Below are 20,357 nucleotides of genomic sequence, written 5' to 3'. Positions count from 1 at the left end.
GCTATTGTGCGCTCAGTGGAACGAATCAGTGGAAAGCCCTTTTGAATTCATGACAGACTCCTTTGAATTGTCAAATAAAGATTTATTCAAATCCAAAGATTCATTAAGATCAAGTGCTGAACGCTTTCTCAACTTCACTTTTTCTGCTCCATCGTTGCAGAGCATGATGGTCCCTCCCCTATACGAAACTCTTTGTGAAAATCTTGTTGGGACTTTTTTTTCCTCCCTTTCCCTTAAACGTCAAGTGTAATTCCTACCAAGGGTTTCGTCTCTGAGCTCTCCCTGTCTTGAAGGTGGAGCAGATATGAGAAGAAACGGACTATCAGCCAATCCAACCGAAAACCTCTGAGATGAAGTAACTTTTAAACGCTTCCTGCTTAAATAACAAGCATCTGTTTGCGGATTGAACATCTCCATCAATCGAATGATAGCAGGTATGACGCTTTTATTTATTTATTTATTTATTTATTCATTAATTTATTCTCTTTAAATTTAAAATATTTATAACTTTTTGCATCATTCTAACCTGTGAAAATAATAAAGTGTCATTGTCGTGATCACATGGATTGCAAAGGTTCTGTGAAAAATTAACTAGCCTATAATAAAAAGATATCCTACATAGCCTAGGCCTATATTAAAAAGGTAAATGCAATTATATAACGGTAAATCAGGAATGATAATTAATTACAGTTGGGTACTTTGACCCCTAATCTAACTAAACTTTTAAACCAACCCTTACCAAAAAGAAAACAAAAAAAAACAGTGGAGGTCTCATTTGGTGGAAGTGGTTAGCATAATTTGTATACAAGGGAGAAGATTAATCTGCATTTAACTTCACATTGTTGGTGTAAAATATTAATGAATCCATGAATGAGAGAAATTCATAAAGATCCGGCAACTTTGAATGAATCAATCAGTTTTCAAACTTAATTTGAAAAGGGACCAATAGCGCCACCGTTTGGTTGATCAAGTTGGTTAAAAAAGTTTACAAATGTGCAAGATTGAGATTTTTGCCTTGTAATGGAAAAATGGGTTGATGGTGACATGGACGGGAAAGGTTCTGCTTTTTCCACTAAAGCCAGTTCTCTAGATGTAGCCTATTACAGAGAAAATGTCGTTAGAAATGTCATAGTGATGGAAGAATGTCAGATTGCAGTTGCTCAATTTTATAAAATAAATAAATAAATAAAAACTGTTGATTGAGAGATCAGACCACGTGTCAGACCAAGTTTGCCTGAGTCTGTCGGTTTTGCCGACTTTATAATGCCCGAGCTGTCTGCATATTTTACATCATGGACTTACTGGAATTTGTTTGGACCTCTGTAAGTGCTCCCCTTCTCACGGCAATCTCCAGTAGGGACACATCTGATTTGTCATTGCCTGAGTCCATAACTTTATACCACACGTTCACGCGCACACATCTCCCCTCACACTTCCGCTGAGGCTACACAGTATTGTCTGTACAGACTGATTCTCATAGACAGCACGGCTGATGCAGATAATCCACACCGACGCCATGTCATAGTGAAGTGTGAGGTGGGAGGAGAGGGATTCCAGCTCTGCAGGGGAAAATTTACTGAACCAAGAATGGAGTAGCAATCTATATTCCAACCCTCACTCTCCATCCCTAAACTGGCTACTGATTAGAAAATGTTGCTGCAGTCTGTGTTTTTCTTGGGCAGTGCTCAGCAATCTAATATGTGATGAATGTGTGAAAGTGGTGACTGTTAAATGCTTGGCTTTGCTGATTTTTTCTCTCTCTCTGTGAGTCATGCTGCAAATACTTCCACCTTTGCTTTGTAATGCTTATGCTGGTATAATTTTGAAACGTAATGCTGATTGCTAACATATTGGTGAACTTCTAACATACATCATCAAAAAAAATGATGTCAAATATGGACAAACCCAGCTGTTGGGTTAAATTTTTAAATTAAATTTTCAACTCAACATTTGGGTTTGTCCATATTTTAAACCAACCCAGCATTTTTTAGTGAATTGTTCCCCCCCTAAGATGAATTGCTTGTGTGTTTTTCCTCTTCAGTTGCCTTGGTTAAGTATCTGCTTAATGAATGAATGCATTTCTGACTGGTAAATCGTGGCCTTCAGCGGTCTCATATTGCTGAATAGTCACTGTTGTCCATGGCAAGGCTGAGTCTGCGTATCCAGAAACCGGCATTATTTTCAAGCCTCTCTTGTATTACACACTCATCTCGTATTGCGATCTCTTCAAATGAATGCTACTGGATTCTGGCAGTCTTAGTTATTAAACTGACCCCAGAAGACTTTGTTTTGATAGTACTATATATTTAATAGTAATAATATCAGTGCAGTGTTAACCTTGTTGCAAAGCCATTTGTTTTGTACAGTGTATTGGAATCCAAATCAGTTTCCCACCTTTTTATTTATATGGTTAGCATTAAGCTGGATAATGTAAAGACAGCTGGTTATTATTGCACAATAACCACGTTACCTTGATCAGGACCTTTGCTGATGAAGATCCCTTACTTATCTTATTCCGCAAACGGGGGATCTCATTGACATGGAAAACCTGAAAATATCAGGATACTTAGATAAAATTGTAATTTACAGGTCTTAAAACATTATGGAAATGTATACAATCTTTAAAAATGATGTTATTATCTTATCTTATGTTATTATTATATTCATCTATATAATGTTGTTTTGAAAATCTTTATCCTGCACCCACAAATGACTGGAAGTGTCATGGAAGTGCATTGTTCAAAAGCTTTGGGAACCTTGGTATCCATTTAAAATCACTGCTTTGTTCCCAATATTTATGTGCGTGATTTATGTGGTGCACGATAATTCATGACTTGCATGAGTCAAGAGTCAAGCACCTTTTCATCACTGTGCAAAGTGATGGTCTGGTGGAAAAATAAAATGCACTCAAATTTTAAACTTTATCAGTTAGAGATGTTACCAGATACATAAATGAATACAGAAGTAGGCTGCTGATCTGATAGCTTTGTGTATCTGTATGTGTGTGGGTGCACGTTTGTTTAGTTTTTCATATTATACTCCTATTCATTGGTAACAGTACCAATTGCGGTACCATCCGCAGAACCCAAGTATATACTTATTACTGGCATTCAGCAAGACAGTAGGAAACGTTTCCAAACCACTGACTCAAAAAGCTCTGACCCACAGGGTCAATGTTCTTATAGTCCCCACCACAAACCTCCAGTCTCCAGTTTTCCTCTAATGGCAGATATTTTCTGTCAGCCGGTGCCATTTAAGAAATAATTTTTAAAAGTGAGCATACTTGTGTGCTATTTTACTCATTTGTTTAGTCTCTAAAGGTAATGCAGCAAATTTGGCATTCAATAATTACTGTATTTAATCTATTTCTTACGTAATACATTTTTTGTCTTAAAAGCAGATTTTGGAATCTGTGGGAATACTATTGTTGACTTAACCAGAACATTAGGATTGGATCTAAATATCTGTGGAATGTGATGATGGAGAATGAGGTGAACTCTATACTCAACATACTCTCAGGGGTTTTGAAATAGTGCTTCAAAATCTTATCATTTGTCTCCCCCTAGTGGTCATGACTGTATTAATATAATCATCTGTTCCCTATTTTAGTGCTTCAAGCCCAGCTCCTCCTGGAGGCCCCCCTTAATATTATTTTTGGATGTCTACCTTATCTGACACACATTTCAGGTCTTGGAGCCTCTACTTAAGAGATGATGAAATAAATCAGATGTGCTAAATAATCAAGACATCCAAAATGTGTAGTGCTAGGTCCAGGAATGAGGTCCACTAATTTGTACGGTCTGTAAGCCAGATGTATGCAAGGGTTTTGGGAGTTAGTGTCAGATACTGCTTGCATATTGCATTTATATTCAGGACAAAATTATATGATCGATACAATTAAATAGTGGAAAAAAAAGAATAAAAATCAAGGCGCATATGCCAGATGAATGCAATGTTAGAAAAATCTGCTGCGCATATGCAGTACGCACATACTATGCTGCTGACAAAATTTATGTCACTTGTACTTATATCCTAAAGTGCGCATTAAAAAATAAGTTGGCCTATACTTCAGGCTTTAAAAAACTGCACAGTTAATTTAATGGAATTTTTTTTTATCGTATTAGAAATAAAATAGAAATAGCATGCCTATGCGCAAATAAATATCCAATATCGACTGATACCAACAATTTATAACAACGCAATATGTTCTCATATTTTTGGCTATGACTTTGGTAAGCAAAGCTGAATATGTTGTATTAAAGACAATAAATTATACCAAAAAAAAATCAATTGTTCACAGATTTCAGATAGATTGATGTTTATCTTCTTTCCTGTTTTTCTCAGTTAGAAAAATGCTTTTGTTTTCCTGTATACAGAGAGTTACTGAACAGTATTTGAGGTGATATTGATTCTCTTTTTCTCTTTGTGTCTGGTCTAGGGGTCTCTCTGCAATGGGCCCGGTACCCTTAATGCTCCTGCTTTCCATCTCAGCGCTGGCTGTGCTGGTGTCTGCAGCAGTGGACGATCCCACAGGTGACGATGACTACACCTGGCCACAGAGGAAAGTACCCCTGGTACAAGAAAAGCAAACGGTGCATCTGGGCAGTTCAGAGTTTTTAGCCAAGCCGCAGAGTGAGCTCAATGGGATATGTGGCATTGAGTGCCAGCGGGGTCTTCCAGAGCCCAGTCTGGATGATCTGGAGCAGCTACTGTCCTACGAGACCATGTACGACAACGGAACACGCACGCTCACCACCGTCACCGTGCAGGAGCTAAACGTGAGCGACGACTGGACGGGAGGCTCTCGGGTTCGCGCTCGCCGAAGACGGGAGGTCTACGGCACGGATACGAGGTTTACCATCGCTGACAAGCAGTACTCCATGAAGTATCCTTTCTCCACATCTGTGAAGATCTCCACGGGTTGTTCTGGAGTGCTGGTGTCCCCCAAACACGTCCTGACGGCCGCTCATTGCATCCACAACGGTACGGACTACCTAGACGGGGTCCAGAAACTCAGCGTCGGCGTGCTGAAAGAGCGCTCCCGCCGGAAGAAAGGCCGGAAAGGGAAAGGAAGGAAAGGCCAGAGGAAACATGAAGAAGAGGAGGAAGAAATCGACGAAAATGGAGAGATTGGAGAGAAGCATGAACGTAAGGGTAAGGGCAAAGGCAAGGGAAGGAGGAACCGTAGTCGCCGCAGCACCGTCTCTGAACAGCCCTCGTTCCGGTGGACGCGGGTGAAACAGATGCAGGTGCCGAAGGGCTGGTTTAAAGGCATCTCAGAGAACATTATGGCCGATTATGACTACGCCATCCTGGAGCTTAAGAGGGCGCAGAAGACCAAGTACATGGATTTAGGTGTCATCCCCTCCGTCAAGAAGCTGCCCGCTGGACGTATCCATTTCTCGGGATTCGACGATGACCGACCGGGCAACCTGGTGTACCGCTTCTGCTCTGTATCCGAGGAGTCCAACGACCTGTTGTACCAGTATTGCGATGCCAAGCCCGGCTCCAGCGGCTCGGGTGTCTACATTCGCCTTAAAGAACCTGGCAAGAAGAAGTGGAAGCGGAAAATCATTGGCGTGTTCTCGGGTCACCAGTGGGTGGATGTTAACGGGGTGCAGCAGGATTACAATGTGGCCGTACGAATCACTCCCCTGAAGTACGCACAGATCTGCCGCTGGGTCCATGGGGACTCTAACCAATGTCGGGGCACCTGAGAGACTCCATCAGTGGCCCGTCTGACTGCCTCGGTCCCGGCTCTCACCAACCCTTGTGCCTCCCATTTGTGCACTCCACAAACTGCTGCATTCATCAACACTTGAGACTATAACACACCTACCATTGAACTTTTCCAAGCTATTTTGATGACTTAATTTATTTTATTAGACAACTTTTGTTATGAATCAGTTAGAACGAATGTATTTCTAGATTCAGTTGTCCTAACGAGAACTAATTCTGTCCTAAACTGTTGTTTTGAATTAGAAAATGTACTTCAATCAGTGTTGTTTGCTATGGGAGGCATTTGTTTTGTCTGGTAATCTGTCTGGATACCTTGAAGTAGAAAGCTAGATCTGACTAGTTGACACGAAAAAAAAAAAAAAAAAAAGTTTTTTTTTTTTTTTTTTCGAGAGAAGCAGCTTTGATGTTTGTTATTTTCCTTTTTTCTTTTCGAAGAACACATCCGAGTATCAATATGCTGGTGTTCTTTGAAATTCTTGATTCTTGTTATCATTGTTATTGTTATTATTAAATGTGACCCTGGATCACAAAACCAGTCACAAGTCGCACGGGTTTATCTGTGGCAATGGCCAACAATACATTGTATGGGACAAAATTATCGATTTTTATTTTATGCCAAAAATCATTAGGATATTAAGTAAAGATCATGTTATATGAAGATATTTTGTAAATTTTGTGAGTGAATGCAGCACAATCACGAACATAAATGGACAACTTTAAAGGCGATTTTCTCAATGTTTCGATTTTTTTGTCCTATCCTAACAAACATACATCAATGGAAAGCTTTTTCAAAAAATGTACCCATGTGACTGGTTTTGTGGTCCAGGGTCACAAATGTTATGATTGTGTGCCTTTGACAGCATAAACTGTAAACTGTCTTCATGGGCTATCATTTTGTTTCTGCCTTTTGTATAACAATGTAACAATGCAAGCAATTAGTTGAAGATTTAAGCTTAAGTTTCAGAGTCCCTTGTTGACTTTTGGTGCTAATTTAATTTAAAAATATAAAACATTTAAGGACCTGTCGAAGTAACAGCCTACTGTAGAACTGTAAGTATGTATTTAATGTAAGGCTTGTATTATGAGTTACATATGATCATGTTGTTCTTTACAAAAAAAAAACAGGGTTATTTAAATTTAGATATGATTGATAATAAATAGCATTGTAATTATGATAAAGAGAAAAGCAACGCCGCTTCATAGGAAATATAAATCAAAAATCTTAATATAAAATTGATTTATCAAAATCGGATTGCATCAATTTTCATTTTGTACATCTTTTTCCTAAATCTTTGCTATTATGGACCAAATAAACTGAGATTTATATGTATTGGTCTAAGAGGACAAAATAGTGTGTGTGTTCATTTTTTCCATCAAGCTTACATAATCAAACATTTTGTTTTTCCAAGTTTGCTTATAATTTTATTCAACTTTTTTTAAACATATTTATAATAAGAAAATGGTATATAACATTTAAATTTCATTTTATATATAATTTATTATTATTTTAAATGGTGTATTATATTAAAAATACATTAAATTATTTATATATATATATATATATATACCAGGAACATATATTTTTTATATGGAGCTCTCCTCGTGAAAACAGACACATGGGGACACATGTGGGCAATTCTTCCCATCAGTTTATTGCATCTCAAAGGGCTTACATGCACTATGTAGGGGTGTCAAATATGAATCAATAAATCAAAATAAAATTTCTTTCAAAGGAACAGAGAATTGCAAAAGAGAGATCCAAAGATCCGCATTTGTCATTTCCATGAAAGATCTAACAGGGAAAGTGATACAGGGCTGTCAGTCAAACCTTTCTGTAACACTGTTTAACAGTGACCTCCTGAAAACTTTGACAAAGATCTAAGAGTCTATCACTGCTAATGAACCTACACCCTACTATCTATGTTATCAATTATTCTCTTATCTCCTCCACAGTCCATTTTAATGTGCAAACTACAGTATCACCACTCACCAACAGAGGGAGCATGAATCAACCGTTTAACGTATAACAAAGGTCAGGGTTCATAATGTAATATGAGAGGGTAAGACTGAGAACCAAACATGTGGACGGGTTCTTATACAATTATACAAAATAACACTACATGTACCAGCTTCAGTTTGGATTTCATACAAGCACAAGTAACTATGAGACTCAAACACAGCATTCCACTGACTACAACAGGCAAAAGGCCTCTCTCAGAGATCATCTGAGATTTATAGCACTGCGATTAAATGGAATTATCCAAATTTGCCGAGGTTATCCATAAAGATTAACCTCATGGTTCTTGCGATATCCATAAAGAGTGTGTAAACAGTGAACTGACAACGCATTGACTATTAAATTAAAACAATTCAAACCAAAGAATCAAAAAATATATATATGAAAAATAATATGAGTTAAAATACAAAAATTACATGTAATCACCAAGAGGTTATAGAGGAGCCCAGATATGCTATTAATTTATACATAACTCATGTATATTTATATTTCATATATTTATATTTTGTAAACAAACATGTCAGTCGATGATGGGAGATGACAATAGCATTTCTTTTAATCCGATTACCAGGTACACATCAATAAGTTGTCCACAGATAAAAATTTGAGCAGAGGAGAGACCTTTTCATCAATGAGGATAATATACACAGTACCGTCTGCAAATGATACATTGCACACTGCTCCAAAACTAACAGACAACAGAAAGCACTTGAACAACCTGTTTAGGACCTCTGACCCCAAAAGGGAAGTCCCAGAGGAACCAGAATTAAAGTTGAGGGGATCAACACACACACACATCATTCATTTCAGACTTAAACACTGGAAAAAGTTGACATACATAAGAATCTTTTTTAATCTTTAATTTTCATTTGTGTGCATTTTTTTTTTTTTTTTTTTAGATCATTTTTTTCTGTTTCGTTCAAAACAAAGATAACGTTGAGATAAGCACATCTTCATTTTTCTCTTTTCTCTACGATTCACTTCACAGATTGTGCTACAACATGACACAGGAACGCTGGGTGGGGCCGAGTGGGCGGGGTTTGGGCTGGGAGGGGGGCGGGGTCAGTGGATATCTAGCTGCAGGCTCCTCAGGCATCTGGAGGTGTAAACAGACAGCAGACCTCTCTCACTGGAGCTCAGTCTTTGAGAAAACACATACTGCAAATAGAGCATGGAGAAAATGTCATGTTACTAAGTGAGGCACCAAAGCCTCATTTAAGAAGTCACTTGTAAGATAATGATACCTGGAAAATTATAAGAAGTCCTTGATGTTGAGATCTGCAAGTGGGTCCTTGGTGGGAGGTTTTTTGGGGCTCTGAGCAGCTGGTCCTGGAGACAACTGAGGAAATAAAGGGTGCTTGAGGAAGAGTAATGGCTGATGAAAATTTCATTCATTCAGTCAGTCATTTCAAATGTAAATGTAATTGTTTTTTCACAATTTTTGCTGTTTTTACTGTATTTTTGATCAAATGAATGCAGCCTTGGTGAGCACAAAATACTTTTTTTTTACTTTTGATGAAAATATCTTTCAGTCTATGTCTTAATCTATCATTCATTTTAGTTAGTAAAAATAACATGCAAAGTGCAAAATTAAACCAAATGTTCCAACAATTATGTATTAATTTAAATATTAATAAAACTAACATATGAGAACTGTTCTTTGAAAACCTGATCTCCTAAAGTAATTGTCATCATTGCTAAAAAGCATTTTTCATCATTGTCGTTGATGCCCTTTTAATCTTTTATCAAAATAACGTCCTCTTCTCTTCTCTGATGACGTGTTTACTGGTGCACGTCACTCGCATGAGCTCAAACCACAATGACCCAATCAATTCCCGATGGACAAACTCAAGTGCCCCCTACATTTCTTTCTTGTTCGATAAGTTGTTTCACTCGCATATATAGGGAAGAAATGTCAACTGCAATTTCCATTTCATGTGGACTGTAACAATGTTTGCATGTGCTTTTTTGTGTATGTTCTTTACTGGTGCTCCGGGTGTTCCTGTTGCTGCTGGCCCTGTAAATGGTGGTCTCATCATGGGCTGACCCATCATCACAGACTGGGGCATCATGGGAGCTCCAACTGCTGGGGGCTGAGTAAAAAATGACAAGTAAAATAACCATCCGTAAGTGCATACACTAAGTGCAAAATACAGAGATTTCTTTTAACATTTTAAAAAGTGGCTTCTCACCATGCCAAAGCCAGGCTGTGCTCCCATGGGTGGTGCCATTGCTCCAGGCGGGGCGGCAGCTCCTGTGGCTCCAGGGGCAGGGCCAGACTAAACACAATCGGAACAGAAATATGATATACAAGAAACATTTTAATGTGTTTAAGAAAGAAGCAGCCGCTACCATCTGAGCGCCAGGTGTGCCCCAGCTACTCGGGGCGACGTGAGGGGTCCAGTTCGCTCCTCCTGTCAGTTTCTTCTCACTCCACTGGTTGTCCCTGTGCAAAACAAATAGCTGTCAGCCAACATAACGTGCAAATCATTCATAAACACGGCTCTAGGGCCACACAAAGTGAACATGATTAAATTGTGCTCCAATGGAGAGGGAATCAATCAAGTTGCCATAACAGTCCAAATGAATTGTCAATACGGGTCAGGTTGAGTAAATCATGCTCGTGAATAGACATTACGGATAAGTGACAAGATTAATAGGTGTTTCTGAAACAACATGGAGATAGAGACTCGCTGCAACAGACACTGAACTTACTTCTTTTGGCTTCCCACTCCCAAGTCTACAAGAGAGGAAGAAACAAGATAGGTTTGAGTCGGCATCATGGGGACAATGACCCCTACATAATCAGTCCATAATTGTTCCATACATACTTCCGACCAGATTGGCGAGTGAAGTGTCCAAGTCTCCTCCGATAGGTTTAATTGGTTGGGCAGCTGCTATGGGTGCCATTGTCGGTACCATTGCAGGCGCCATGGCCGGAGCCATTGCCGGCCCAGCGGTGGGCACAATCCCAGGTGTCAACGGCATGCTCGTTGCAGCCATGGGGGTCCCGCCTGTGCTCTGAGGGGTTATTGCTGGCATCAGAAGGTCTCCTAATCCATCAAACACTGGCGTTGACAGAGAAGAGTGGGTTAATATAGCCAGCATGGATTGAGACTATTTTAGCCTAGAATTGGATATGGATACATGGATATGCAACTTGTCAGCAATCCCATATAATACCAAGGCAGATGTACTGTAACAGAACAGGAGTAAAACAAAAGACAGCAACATTAAAATAAAATATACACTACCGTTCAAAAGGTCAGTAAGATTTTTTTTAGGGCTGTCAAAAGATTAATCGCGATTAATCGCATCCCAAATAAAAGTTTGTGTTTAAATAATATATGTGAGTGTACTGTGTATAATTAAATTTGTATCTAGAAATACACACACATGCATGTATATATTTAAGAAAAATGTGTTATTTATATATAAAAAAATTATATTTATATATAATATAAATTATATATAAATATATACAGTATATGTATGCAAATATTTCTTAAATATATACATGCATGTGTGTGTATTTATATATACAAAATAATTATACACAGTACACACACATATATTATTTAAATACAAACTTTTATTTTGGATGTGATTAATCGCGATTAATCTTTTGACAGCCCTAATTTTTTAAAAATGTTTCATTAGTCTCTTATGCTCACCAAGAATGGATTTATTTGATAAAGAATACAGTAAAAGCAGTTATAAAAAGTGAAATATTATTACACTTTAAAAGAACTGTTTTCAATTTTAATATATTTTAAAATGTGTTATTCCTGTGATGGCAAAACTGAATTTTCAGCATCATTACTCCAGTCTTCAGTGTCACATGATCCTTCAGAAATCAATTATAACAATGATTATGCTGATTTGAATATGAATGATTTTTATGGGAACCATACATTTTTTGGAGGGATTCTTTGATGAATAGAAAGTTCAAAAGAACAGCATTTATTTGAAACAGAAATATTTTGTATCATTATAAATGCCTTTACTGTCACTTTTGGTCAATTTAATGTGTAATAAAAGTATGAATTTCTTAAAAATAAAAATCTGTCTAACCCCAAACCTTTGAACGAAAGTGCATATATATTTAAAAAACAAAAATAAAATTGAGATATTCAAATATTCAAAAATTGCATCCAGGGATGTTAACTACATGCATTGGGAAACCAAAAACTGGCAACACACATCAGAACATCTTTATAAACAGGATTTTCATTGCATTACAACATGGTTGGACGCATCATGTCAGGCACCAAAGAAAATATCCTCACTGCAGAACTAATTGTACCAGATGGGGATCATACACCTCCCAGTCAATGACCCAAAACTTTAACCTTAAAGTTAAGGTTTTGGGTCTTCAAAAATTTTAAAGGTGCACCATGTATTTTTTTTAATAGCTTAAAATGACTTCCAGCAATTTTTGCATCTAAAGAAATGAAGAAATATCACTTTTTACAAATACTTAAAAATGTACAACCAAGAAAAGCATGAAGAATTCACAACACATTTATAAAGTAGCTAATAATATATGCTGAAATTATTATTTTAGTGCACCTTTTATGAAAAAGTATTCCAGTACAGTACCAACAACACTAAGGCAGGCAATTCATTCTGATGCAGTAATGCTCAAGATCTGTAAAATAGGCGAGCAGGGAAAAACTGCACAGAGTTCAAAGGGTAAAGGGTGTGCATGTGCAGTGGATGAACAAACAGCGTGAGAACATTCAAACCTCCCAGCGATACATGCCGCAAAGCCCTGCGTTCTCTCACCAACTCACCAATCGCACAGCAGGAGCAAGCAATGAGCCAGATCAGTGTGCAAGGAGAGAGTTATCAGAAACGAAGTGCAGAGAGAGAGAGAGACATGACAGAATAATGGGATAGATGATACAGTTGAGAAAAGCAGTATTATAGTAAGAGAGCAAGAATAGACAGAACACAAGAAGAAATGAAAAAGGAGAAAAAGCACAGGGAGAATGCATTTTATAAGCACTGCCACATCCTCTCTGTATTATTTAAGTCAGCAGATACAGAAGTGCTCATGCAAGACGAAAGTGTGCTGAGAAGCAAGCAAGCTTGAAAAACGCCACGCTGTGTTCAAGAGAAAATAAAAACAGTTTTGGCAAAAGGGTCATTATCAATGTTTAATGTGAGAGTATAGTAATCTGTTCAAAACACCTGGGGAACATATATAATATGATTTTTCACCTGACGTATCAAAGCCACCAGATGCTGCTGCGGTGGCGAGTGCGCTGTCTGCCGCTGCTGGTGTGGAGGACACCGGCGAACTGGCGAAGGCATCAAAACCCGACTCCAGCAGGTCAGCTGGGGCTGAGGCTGGCACTGCTGCTGGGGTTGGTGCAACCGTCAGGGTGACCGGTGAAATCAACCCTACAGACATCAACGGGTGAGACGCCAAATCCACAATGCACTTAATTTTAAAATTTAAATTTAAAAAAGGTTTTGGAATTTGTTTTAAATATATATATATATATATATATATATATATATATATACAGTGAGGAAAATAAGTATTTGAACACCCTGCTATTTTGCAAGTTCTCCCACTTGGAAATCATGGAGGGGTCTGAAATTGTCATCGTAGGTGCATGTCCACTGTGAGAGACATAATCGAGAAAAAAAAATCCAGAAATCACAATATATGATTTTTTAACTATTTATTTGTATGATACAGCTGCAAATAAGTATTTGAACACCTGTCTATCAGCTAGAATTCTGACCCTCAAAGACCTGTTGGTCTGCCTTTAAAATGTCCACCTCCACTCCATTTATTATCCTAAATTAGATGCACCTGTTTGAGGTCGTTAGCTGCATAAAGACACCTGTCCACCCCATACAATCAGTAAGAATCCAACTACTAACATGGCCAAGACCAAAGAGCTGTCCAAAGACACTAGAGACAAAATTGTACACTTCCACAAGGCTGGAAAGGGCTACGGGGAAATTGCCAAGCAGCTTGGTGAAAAAAGGTCCACTGTTGGAGCAATCATTAGAAAATAGAAGAAGCTAAACATGACTGTCAATCTCCCTCGGACTGGGGCTCCATGCAAGATCTCACCTCGTGGGGTCTCAATGATCCTAAGAAAGGTGAGAAATCAGCCCAGAACTACACGGGAGGAGCTGGTCAATGACCTGAAAAGAGCTGGGACCACCGTTTCCAAGGTTACTGTTGGTAATACACTAAGACGTCATGGTTTGAAATCATGCATGGCACGGAAGGTTCCCCTGCTTAAACCAGCACATGTCAAGGCCCGTCTTAAGTTTGCCAATGACCATTTGGATGATCCAGAGGAGTCATGGGAGAAAGTCATGTGGTCAGATGAGACCAAAATAGAACTTTTTGGTCATAATTCCACTAAACGTGTTTGGAGGAAGAAGAATGATGAGTACCATCCCAAGAACACCATCCCTACTGTGAAGCATGGGGGTGGTAGCATCATGCTTTGGGGGTGTTTTTCTGCACATGGGACAGGGCGACTGCACTGTATTAAGGAGAGGATGACCGGGGCCATGTATTGCGAGATTTTGGGGAACAACCTCCTTCCCTCAGTTAGAGCATTGAAGATGGGTCGAGGCTGGGTCTTCCAACATGACAATGACCCGAAGCACACAGCCAGGATAACCAAGGAGTGGCTCTGTAAGAAGCATATCAAGGTTCTGGCGTGGCCTAGCCAGTCTCCAGACCTAAACCCAATAGAGAATCTTTGGAGGGAGCTCAAACTCCGTGTTTCTCAGCGACAGCCCAGAAACCTGACTGATCTAGAGAAGATCTGTGTGGAGGAGTGGGCCAAAATCCCTCCTGCAGTGTGTGCAAACCTGGTGAAAAACTACAGGAAACGTTTGACCGCTGTAATTGCAAACAAAGGCTACTGTACCAAATATTAACATTGATTTTCTCAGGTGTTCAAATACTTATTTGCAGCTGTATCATACAGATAAATAGTTAAAAAATCATACATTGTGATTTCTGGATTTTTTTTTAGATTATGTATCTCACAGTGGACATGCACCTACGATGACAATTTCAGACCCCTCCATGATTTCCAAGTGGGAGAACTCGCAAAATAGCAGGGTGTTCAAATACTTATTTTCCTCACTGTATATATATATACAGTATATACACACACACACACACGCACACTGTGCATATATATATATGCATAAAGCAAAAAATATATATATAAATATATATATATATATATATATATATAAACTAATACAAATTCCAAAAGCACTTTTAAGCAACATTTTAAATAAAACTTTTTATATATATATATTTAGCTTTATTTCAATTAGCAAAAACATTTTTTGAATAGTTTAGTTAATAACAACACTGCTGAGATGAGATTCTTTTTATTATTATTCTAATTTAATACAAAATTTTATTTCAAATTATATTATCAGCATAACAATTTACGCTTAAAATTTTACTGAAAAAGTAACATTAATTAATCTGCTAGCATTACTTTATAGAAAAATATTGAATCTTAGCATTATATATATATATATATTATAATATATTATTATTATGATTGTAATTAAATTATTAATTACTATCATTTATTTATTTTTATTATTTTTTATTTTATTTATTATTTATTAGGCATTAACTACATAACATAAATAGAACAGCACTTCAGCAGTGCTTGTTCTAGCTTCTCTGTTTCATCATCAATTAAAAATGAGAGTTTTCCCAATCAAGATTTGTGACCATACCTCCAAGCAGGTCACAGGATGGTGCTCCGGGAGCAGCGGACTGGGAATCTCCAGTAGTGTCTCCAAATGTGTCTGTTCCAGAGACAGACGTCCCACAGCGCAGCATGAAGGAGGAGAAGCATTAGTCAGCCTTAAAGCTGCATACACACTGAGAGAGGGGCAGATGGAGAGAGTGAGCCGAGATCATACAACAGGCCCACACAGAATCACACCGTAACAACACTGACACATGGATGTGCATTCCCTGTATCTTTCCACACTTACAATGTATACGGCACAGCATGCAAATACACTATACTCAAACAAACGTCTCTCTTCTCATCTCTCATCATCTGCTCACTTAACAGACACTGACAAAAGTACCCTCTATAACTGAAAAACTGGGTCATGAAACAGCTGGTGTATACTTACCAGTTCATAAATTTAAATGTCTATGCTATCAAATTAAACTTGAACAAGCTCAGCACCAACGTTGTGTAGTCAGATGTAAAAACCAGATCATAATTCTCTGGGTTACACTGCAGTGGAAGCCTTTGAATATGAATATCTCAATATTTAAGCACTTCCTCTGGTCTTCTAGGTGTTTTTTATGAGAGAGATTAGGGGACACACCAAGGAGATCCAGCACAGGTCCAGGCTCAGCTTTAGGAGGAGAGACAGGAGCAGCTGGAGCAGCTGGAGCACCACGTGTAGGAGCCACTGGAGCAACAGCTGGAGCAACAAATGAGTCTATATGAGAAAGAGAGAGACACCGTTGAAAATAATACTAGCAGTTTAAAGTGTTACTGTGAGGTATAGTGAAAGTAGAAGTGCATTGAAGAACATTAACCAAATACAGCATTAAATTAAAGGGATAATTCACTCAAAAATGAAGATTCTGTCATCATTTACTCACCCTCTTGTCATGTTAAACCTGCATGACTTCCATTCTTTTGTGGAACATGCTAGGTTTAGCAAGATAAGCCTCATACACTCACCAGACAAGAGATCACCAGTCACACTGGCCTCAGGCAAAGGTGAGGGCCCGCGTGACACAGCGGGAAGATCTTCCAGACCAAGCCAAAGCAGAAAGAGGAAGTGGAGGATGAAATGTAAGAGAAGAGAAATCAATAAGGAGCAGAAGCACGTAAATAACACAGAGTCGTGCTTTTGAGGGTGCAAACATGCACAAGTCCACGTTCCACTATGAGGACAAACCAAGACGGTGTGGGCAAAAAAACAGATGAGAAAGAAGAAAGGTGAGACTAGAAGAGACAAGACGAGACGAGACGTTCAATAGAAGTATGGGAATCAACTCCTGTACCTGCACCAAATAGGTCTACGCTAGGAGTGGTTGCTTTGGGCTCTGAGGAGGAGCTTTGCTCAGGCATTGAATCAAACATATCTATAAACAAGGACACACATTTGCATTACGCTTCTAGTCAGTGCATAACATGACAGCTTTAAGTAAGGGAGAGAGAGAGAGAGAGAGAGAGAGAGAGAGAGAGAGAGAGAGAGAGAGAGAGAGAGCGAGAGAGAGAGAGAGAGAGAGAGAGAGAGAGAAATCGCCATTTAGACGAGAAAACATTTTGCTTTGCTTGCTTTTTTCCATAATCACTGAACAAGTAGCACAAAAGACAATTTAATCAAGTCTGCAAATGTCAATGCAAACTGCAGCATTCAGATTATGGTCAAAAAGCCAGAAAATGATTGCAGGACAAATGTGGTCACTGCAAATCCTGGTTTTGTCAGATTGCAGTGCGATTTTAGAGGCCAAACGTGAATCAGTGGCATTGACCACCCCTCTTGATTACAATTATTTATATACAGTAGATATATATATATGAAGAGTTCAGATGCAAAAGCCTCTAAGTGCCATCTGAAATTTTCTTATAGAATGATCATTTTTATGAAGCTCGTATATTTAAGTTCAGTAATTTCACTTAAATGACAATTAATAGGTAATTTTCATTGCCATTTAAGTGAAATTACTGAATTTAAATATACAAGCTTGATAAAAATTATCATTCTAGAAGAAAATTTCAGATGGCACTTAAGAGGCTTTTGCATCTGAACTCTTCATATATATATATATATATATATATATATATATATATATATATATATATATATATATATATATATATATATATATATATATATATTATACCTATCAATTGATTTTTACAATTATAGCAATAGTATTATATTTTAGAAATATTTAATATTTACACTATGTTCAAAGGTTTGGGTTCGGTAAGATTTTTAAAAAGAAGTTTCTTATGCTCACCAAGGCTGCATTTATATGATCAAAAATAGTAAAAACAGTGATATTATGAAGTATTATTACATTTTAAAATAAGTGCTTTATATTTGATTATATTTGTAATTTATTGCTGTGATGGCAAAGCTGAATTTCCAGCATCATTAAGCCAGTCTTCAGTGTCACATGATCCTTCAGAAATCATTCAAATATGATGATTTGGTGTTCAAGAAACATTTCTTATTATTATCAATGTTAAAAAAAAGTTGTGCTGCTTAATATTTTCGTAGAAACCGTGATAGATCTTTTTGTATTCTTTGATATAAAGTTCAACAGAACAGCATTTATTAGAAATAGAAATCTTTTGTCACATTATAAATGTCTTTATTGTGACTTTTGATCAATTAAATGCATCTTTGCTGAATAGCAGTAGTGACAGAAGTGTATGTTTATATTTATATTTCAAACTATTGTTTATTCCTAAGAACTGAAAAGGTGGTTAAGGTCATGATTCACAAACCAGAATGACCAAAAAATAAAATAGAAATCTAAATGAGAGAAATCAAACAAAGAGAATCTTAATAATGTTGGGGAACTAGCGTAGCAAGTTAATATTGTCATAATGCAGAGTAAAGCAAGACAGAGGCAGAACTACAGCAGAAATATTACCACTAAACAGGTCTAGTGTTGGCGGAGCCACAGGCTCAGTTGTAGCAGATGCGGTGGTGGTGGTGGCAGTAGCGGGTGGAGGAGAGGGGACAGCAGGGGCCGCTGTTGGTGAGATGCTCGGCTCGGCGCTGGTAGGGGACGCTGCGGCAGCGATACTCTCTACTGGCTTCATGGCAAAGAGATCCAACTCTGGGGCAATGCTTGAGCTCCCCTCGGATGTGGCCCAGGGGTCTTTATTAGGGAGGGGTGGGGGGTGAAAATGGAGTGGGGAAGGTTTGTTACATAACAAACACTGCAAATGAAAAAGAAACACACTGAGAGCTCATAACTTCAGCAGCACTGAAGTCACGAAGAGAGAGAGAGGAGATGGGATTTTACCTTAAAAAGCACACTCTAAGACACCATTAACCTCAGTACTGCAACCACCAGACTAATTAAAATGTAGTTAAAAACTGTTTTGGTTCACGTTTATGTTTTCTTGTCTTTTATTTTGTAGTTTAAATCGCCCCCAATACCCTTAAATAGGGCACTATTTGAGTGGACAGCCATTTGTAGTGGTGTCCGAAACCATAGTGGACATTATCAAGTGCACTCATTCAATCCCATAATGCACCACAATAGCGAGTGTATAAGCGATGTTCACTCAATGGCTATGTGATTCTGCAATGTGTCATGTTCTGATTGGTTGTTTTGGTCATGCGTTTCTCAGTTCTGTTTGTCATTGGTTTATTGGTTGATTACTTTCAGGTGTGTCTTGTTTAGTCATTAGTCTTTGAGTATATATAGACCTCACGTTTCTATTGTCTCTTTGTTTGTTCATGTAACCATTGTTGGTGAGTTTTGTCAGGTCAGGTCTATGCTCAAGTCTCTAGTGCATGTCATGGTTTTGTTTGGTTTGTATTCTGTTTCAATAAACTGCATATGGGTTCGCATTCAACTTGCCTTCAGTGGACTTATGTTACAAAAACACAATAACCAATGTTCTGTTTTAATGGTCGATGATCCTCCAACAGAGAACAGACATTCTACTGACTAAGTAACTTTGCATGTACATGTCAACTTATTAACCCTAACCTAACAGTCTACTAATACTCTAATGAAACTTAGTTGACATGTAGTTGCAAAGTAGTAGAATGTCTAAAGTGGACTATTGAAATAAAGTGTAACCCTAAGTTACAATAAAAGCAAATATAAAGTAAGGTAAATATAGAGTAACTCTGTTCATGTTCTATGACACCGCAGCTGCATTATGTAAATACAACCACTAAGCTTTTGCTCTTCAAACTTCATGAAATTAAAAGTTTAGGTTGTTAAAATGAATCACTGATACTGAAAATATAAGCTAGAAGGAAAATTATTAGTAAAGTTAACATAGCACTCAAAAATTATAAGCCTTTTTTTTCAATTAATAGTAAAAGTTCATCAAATTGAATTGAATAATCCTTATGTAAAAAATATGTAAGGATTATAATATTAAAATATGTAAGGATTATTCAATTCAATTTGATGGAATTTTACTATTTTACTATTAATTGAAATGCGTAAATCTTGAAAAAAGTCTTTTTTTGAGTCTTTGTGCAGAAAGTTAAGGCAAAAATAATTTTCAATCATCATCTTAAGGATTTTGTTTTGTTTTCAAAACATCTAAACATCCTTAAAACAAAATTAATTTTGCTTTTAATGTTTTAAGGATGTGTACATATTTTTACTGTAAAACAAGAACAAAATAATGATCAAAAATTATTTTTTTGTAATGTAAGGAGAGATATTATTAATTGTGCCTGCAGAGAATGGTGTATGTGCTCAGGCAGGTCATGGACACAATTATTTTGCTGTATCGTGTGGGCAAAAGCAGGGTTAAAAACCGAAACAATGCAAACAAAAATCGCACTGCATGCACTCTCTCTCGCACACACACAGACTGCTGACCATAGC

At 37.6% G+C, this 20,357-nt stretch overlaps 2 protein-coding genes across 4 annotated transcripts in view; one reads left to right on the top strand and one right to left on the bottom strand.

Moving 5' to 3' along the window:
- The first annotated feature begins 179 nt into the window (after positions 1-179).
- Positions 180-7,084, top strand: prss35 (serine protease 35). Its single transcript, XM_084088773.1, has 2 exons — positions 180-434; positions 4,439-7,084. Exon 2 carries the CDS (start codon positions 4,452-4,454, stop codon positions 5,715-5,717), a length of 1,266 nt encoding a protein of 421 aa, XP_083944899.1. The 5' UTR covers positions 180-434; positions 4,439-4,451; the 3' UTR covers positions 5,718-7,084.
- Positions 7,085-7,370: 286 nt separating this feature from the next.
- The window catches only part of snap91a (synaptosome associated protein 91a), a 48,407-nt gene continuing 35,420 nt past the window's right edge, over positions 7,371-20,357 (bottom strand). The window contains exons 16-28 of one of the 3 annotated variants that reach the window (XM_084088515.1): positions 18,423-18,653; positions 16,815-16,895; positions 16,489-16,557; positions 16,124-16,240; positions 15,512-15,583; positions 12,983-13,165; positions 10,588-10,824; positions 10,472-10,496; positions 10,109-10,202; positions 9,949-10,035; positions 9,742-9,849; positions 9,001-9,095; positions 7,371-8,914 (exon numbers count right to left, since the gene is read on the bottom strand). In XM_084088515.1, the coding sequence (XP_083944641.1) occupies positions 9,009-9,095; positions 9,742-9,849; positions 9,949-10,035; positions 10,109-10,202; positions 10,472-10,496; positions 10,588-10,824; positions 12,983-13,165; positions 15,512-15,583; positions 16,124-16,240; positions 16,489-16,557; positions 16,815-16,895; positions 18,423-18,653 (1,391 nt within the window). In that variant the 3' untranslated portion in view covers positions 7,371-8,914; positions 9,001-9,008. The remainder of the gene's footprint in view (positions 8,915-9,000; positions 9,096-9,741; positions 9,850-9,948; positions 10,036-10,108; positions 10,203-10,471; positions 10,497-10,587; positions 10,825-12,982; positions 13,166-15,511; positions 15,584-16,123; positions 16,241-16,488; positions 16,558-16,814; positions 16,896-18,422; positions 18,654-20,357) is intronic. The other 2 variants (XM_084088516.1, XM_084088517.1) reach the window with 2 other exon arrangements.

Source organism: Abramis brama, assembly GCF_963993115.1.
Source record: "Abramis brama genome assembly, chromosome: 17".
NCBI lineage: Eukaryota > Metazoa > Chordata > Actinopteri > Cypriniformes > Leuciscidae > Abramis > Abramis brama.
Note: the sequence above shows the minus strand (reverse complement) of the source record. Positions and strands in the feature narration are given on the sequence as shown.

What these genes read in the sequence shown, in the direction of transcription:
- prss35 (XM_084088773.1), top strand. Translation starts at nt 4,452, where the DNA reads ATGGGCCCGGTACCCTTAATGCTCCTGCTTTCCATCTCAGCGCTGGCT.